The sequence below is a fragment of the Morone saxatilis genome, unplaced genomic scaffold (assembly GCF_004916995.1).
Source record: "Morone saxatilis isolate NCDOM2014 unplaced genomic scaffold, NCSU_SB_2.0 Contig5, whole genome shotgun sequence".
Taxonomy (NCBI): Eukaryota; Metazoa; Chordata; class Actinopteri; family Moronidae; genus Morone; species Morone saxatilis.
The window spans coordinates 7,500,895-7,504,011 of NW_023340095.1; the positions used below are offsets into that span (position 1 = coordinate 7,500,895).

A 3,117-nucleotide genomic window follows, 5' to 3' on the forward strand; every position below is an offset into this window, starting at 1 on the left:
TTGACAGATGTTTGACAGATGTTTTTCGAATAAATGTCCAAACCATTTCATTGTTTGGATTCCTTAGGCCTACCTGCCTGCCTGTCTTCCTGCCCATATATCATGCTTTAACGTTTATTGTTGTGATGTGAGGTCGTGGTGAGAGGATATTGCTTTGGAGGGGTAATAAACCATCACAGAGCACCATTACCTTAATGAAAACACTGTAAATGTTATCAATTGATTAAGTAGTAGGTCTATTTCAGGTGTTACCTTTACCGTAAATGCTGCGCTTTATTTTTATGAGATTAATTGTCCTTAAGTGACAGCATCTCAATGTCACAGTGTCAGGGTCCTTTCAAAACCAACACACAGGTGTTAGGAGACATTAAAAAAACTAAAACATAAATGGGTTTCCACAAACAATCTGGCCATCAACTACGTTTCTACAATAGATGAAAGATAAAAGGAAACACTCGTATCGATCCATTTGATTTTATCCCAACTCTGAGCATGCATCAAGTCTAAACTGGGATACAGTTCATATGTCCTGTATTTTAAGGTTTTGTGCGTATGTTATTATAATAATTATTTTTTTTAAATAAGAAAAAAAAGACATTGTAATGAAATATTTATGCTACAGTTAGATACATATAATAATAGGCTATGGCATGATTATTATAAAAATGTGGAGTAATATAACAATTATTATTTTAAGCTTAGCTGACTATGACCTTTAAAACTGCCATGTCATTAAATAGGATTGTTTAAAATCTGATCCCCAAATTCAGAAGTGGATAAACATGATGCACTTTGGTTCTTCCATAAGTTACATCAACTAAGAATGGTAAAGTTTTTAACTGCGGGAGACAGTGAGATCCGGCTCACCTCCATACTCGCTCACTCTGGGTATCATCATCCCGGCTCTGATCCAGTGCTCCAGCGGGAGGGTCGCGGCCATGGTGGCCCCCTTCAGCTGCTCGGGGTATGGTTGGACCAGCTGCGTGAAGCTGGGGTACATGAAGGCGTGGTGCTGTCCTCCGAGGGCCGCCAGAGGGTACATGGAGCCTGGGTGCATTCCGAGGAGACCCCCTTGGTGCAGAGCACTGAAGCCTGTCTGGGACAAGTTAAAGAGCTGGGATTTTGACAGGACTCCTGGCTGGACTACAGAGGAGTTTGTTAGGTTTGAATGAGGGGAGGGCGTCTCTGAGCCGCAGTTTGACACCGGACTGCCGCCGGGACTCCTGCTGTAATACAACCCCGGGGACGCACGGTCGCTGTCCGTCCTCTGTTCCACGTCGTGCGCCAGAAGCGCATCAATGCGAAAGTTTTTAGATTTCTCCATAGTGGTGGTCATCCTGTCCCACGACGTCTCCAATTAACAGCAAATGACAATTTGCTTGGAAAACAAGTTCTGTTCTAGTTGATATCTTGGATTCACAATTGTAACTTGAGAAGTAAACCCCTCTGGTGAACTTTAAATCTCTAATTCTTAAACACTCGAGGTCAGCTCTTAAAGTTAACAGAGTTAACCGCTATACTCCTCTTCCCTGACGAAATGTCTTCTTACTGACTCACTCCACTTAAGCCCTGTGCGTAAAGACCACTTCACTCACTCCAGCAGTTAGGTGAAAAATTACTGGCACACAAAAGCGCTATAAAGTTTGCTCTGTTGTGATTGGCCAGAGCCCCGCAGCACAGGGGCAGGATATATTCCTGCTTATAACGACTTTATTAGGCATTGGTCCACTCATATATCAGCTCTGGGTTGAATTTTAGACAAATACAGCAAAGTACAAGTCTTAACATGAGCGTTGTGACGATAACATAATGATATACCAGGAGGTTCAAATTATGTCTAGTTATGAATTCATTCTTAAGCAGTGTTGGGCTAGTTATTCTAAAAATGTAATATATTAATCATTACTCTTTTTAAAAAAGTTATATAATTATATTACTTATCTGTCCCTGCCAACAGTAATTCGTTACACTACTAGTTATATTACTTTTCTGCTACTCCCTAGAAAATTGGTCATTGTGTCCTTTCTCCTCAGATTCATGGCGATTAAAATCCAGTTTTGTCTGTTTAAATCAAAGTAATGGAATATTTCCAGCTGCTGAATGTAAATGTTCCATCTTCCAAGCTAGTTTCCTCCACAATTACAAAAATGAATCCATTATGTGACTGGATTGTTGTATTTCAAATCAGTAGAGGGTGACAACAAAAGTAATACTGAACTAATTATTTTTAATAATACAATAAAAGTTACACACTGTTCTGAAGCATTCACAATCCTATCTATATATACAACTTTACATGTGTGACTTTTTTTCTACCGCCTTTCTTTTTCATGTCTGCTATCTGTGTGGGAGTTTTGACCTCATATTTCATCCCTGTCTGTGTCAGGTGTGATTGAGGTGTTGCTTTCACACACACACACACACACACACACACACACACTTTCACTTTAGACAGATGACAGAATTCATAATTTTACAACTAACACTTGATTAAATTTTACTGCCTGCTAAGGTTGACACAAAACTGAACCGTTCTTATCAGTTGCTGCTGCTATGATTACCGGTCATCACCACACCATGGAGCAGATAAAGGGCAGTAAAGTAACAGAAAGTAAACTCATTTTCTCTCCCTGCAGACCACAGCCACACAGACAAAGTATGGACAGGTGACACAAAGTGCTGTTGTAGTTGTCTGGCATTTATTTACTTGAACTATGCACATAATAACATATAATATACATTCATGTGCAAGACGTCTTTCAAAATATGGGCATACGAGCACACATAATTTGATGAAACAGCATATTTTATATAAAGCAAAGTATGAATCTAAACCTGCTTTGCAGAACTTGCTGATCTTCCTCAACCCTTCATTCAACATAAGGCTTCAGGTGGACTTAACTTGCATCTGTGTAGACTTCAGCCACAGTTTAGTGGTGATTCCCTGCACCCGGTTTATACAGGACTGATAAGAGACAGTCGGAGGCCTGGGAAAACAAACTGTTCTCACTTCAAAGACAAACACACCAACACCTGCTGAACTAGCCAACACATAAACTGGAAAACTAAAATAAATGGCCTACAGATGCACATCTGTGTGCAGGCATGTGTGTATGT

General features: G+C 40.0%; 1 protein-coding gene across 1 annotated transcript in view; it reads right to left on the reverse strand.

Annotated features, from left to right (window-relative positions):
* LOC118339207 (motor neuron and pancreas homeobox protein 1-like) overlaps window positions 1-1,580 on the reverse strand; it is a 3,747-nt gene extending 2,167 nt beyond the window's left edge. Inside the window, exon 1 of the mRNA XM_035676774.1 lies at window positions 868-1,580. Coding sequence (XP_035532667.1) covers window positions 868-1,336 — 469 coding nt within the window. The 5' untranslated portion in view covers window positions 1,337-1,580. The remainder of the gene's footprint in view (window positions 1-867) is intronic.
* Between the last annotated feature and the right edge of the window lie 1,537 nt (window positions 1,581-3,117).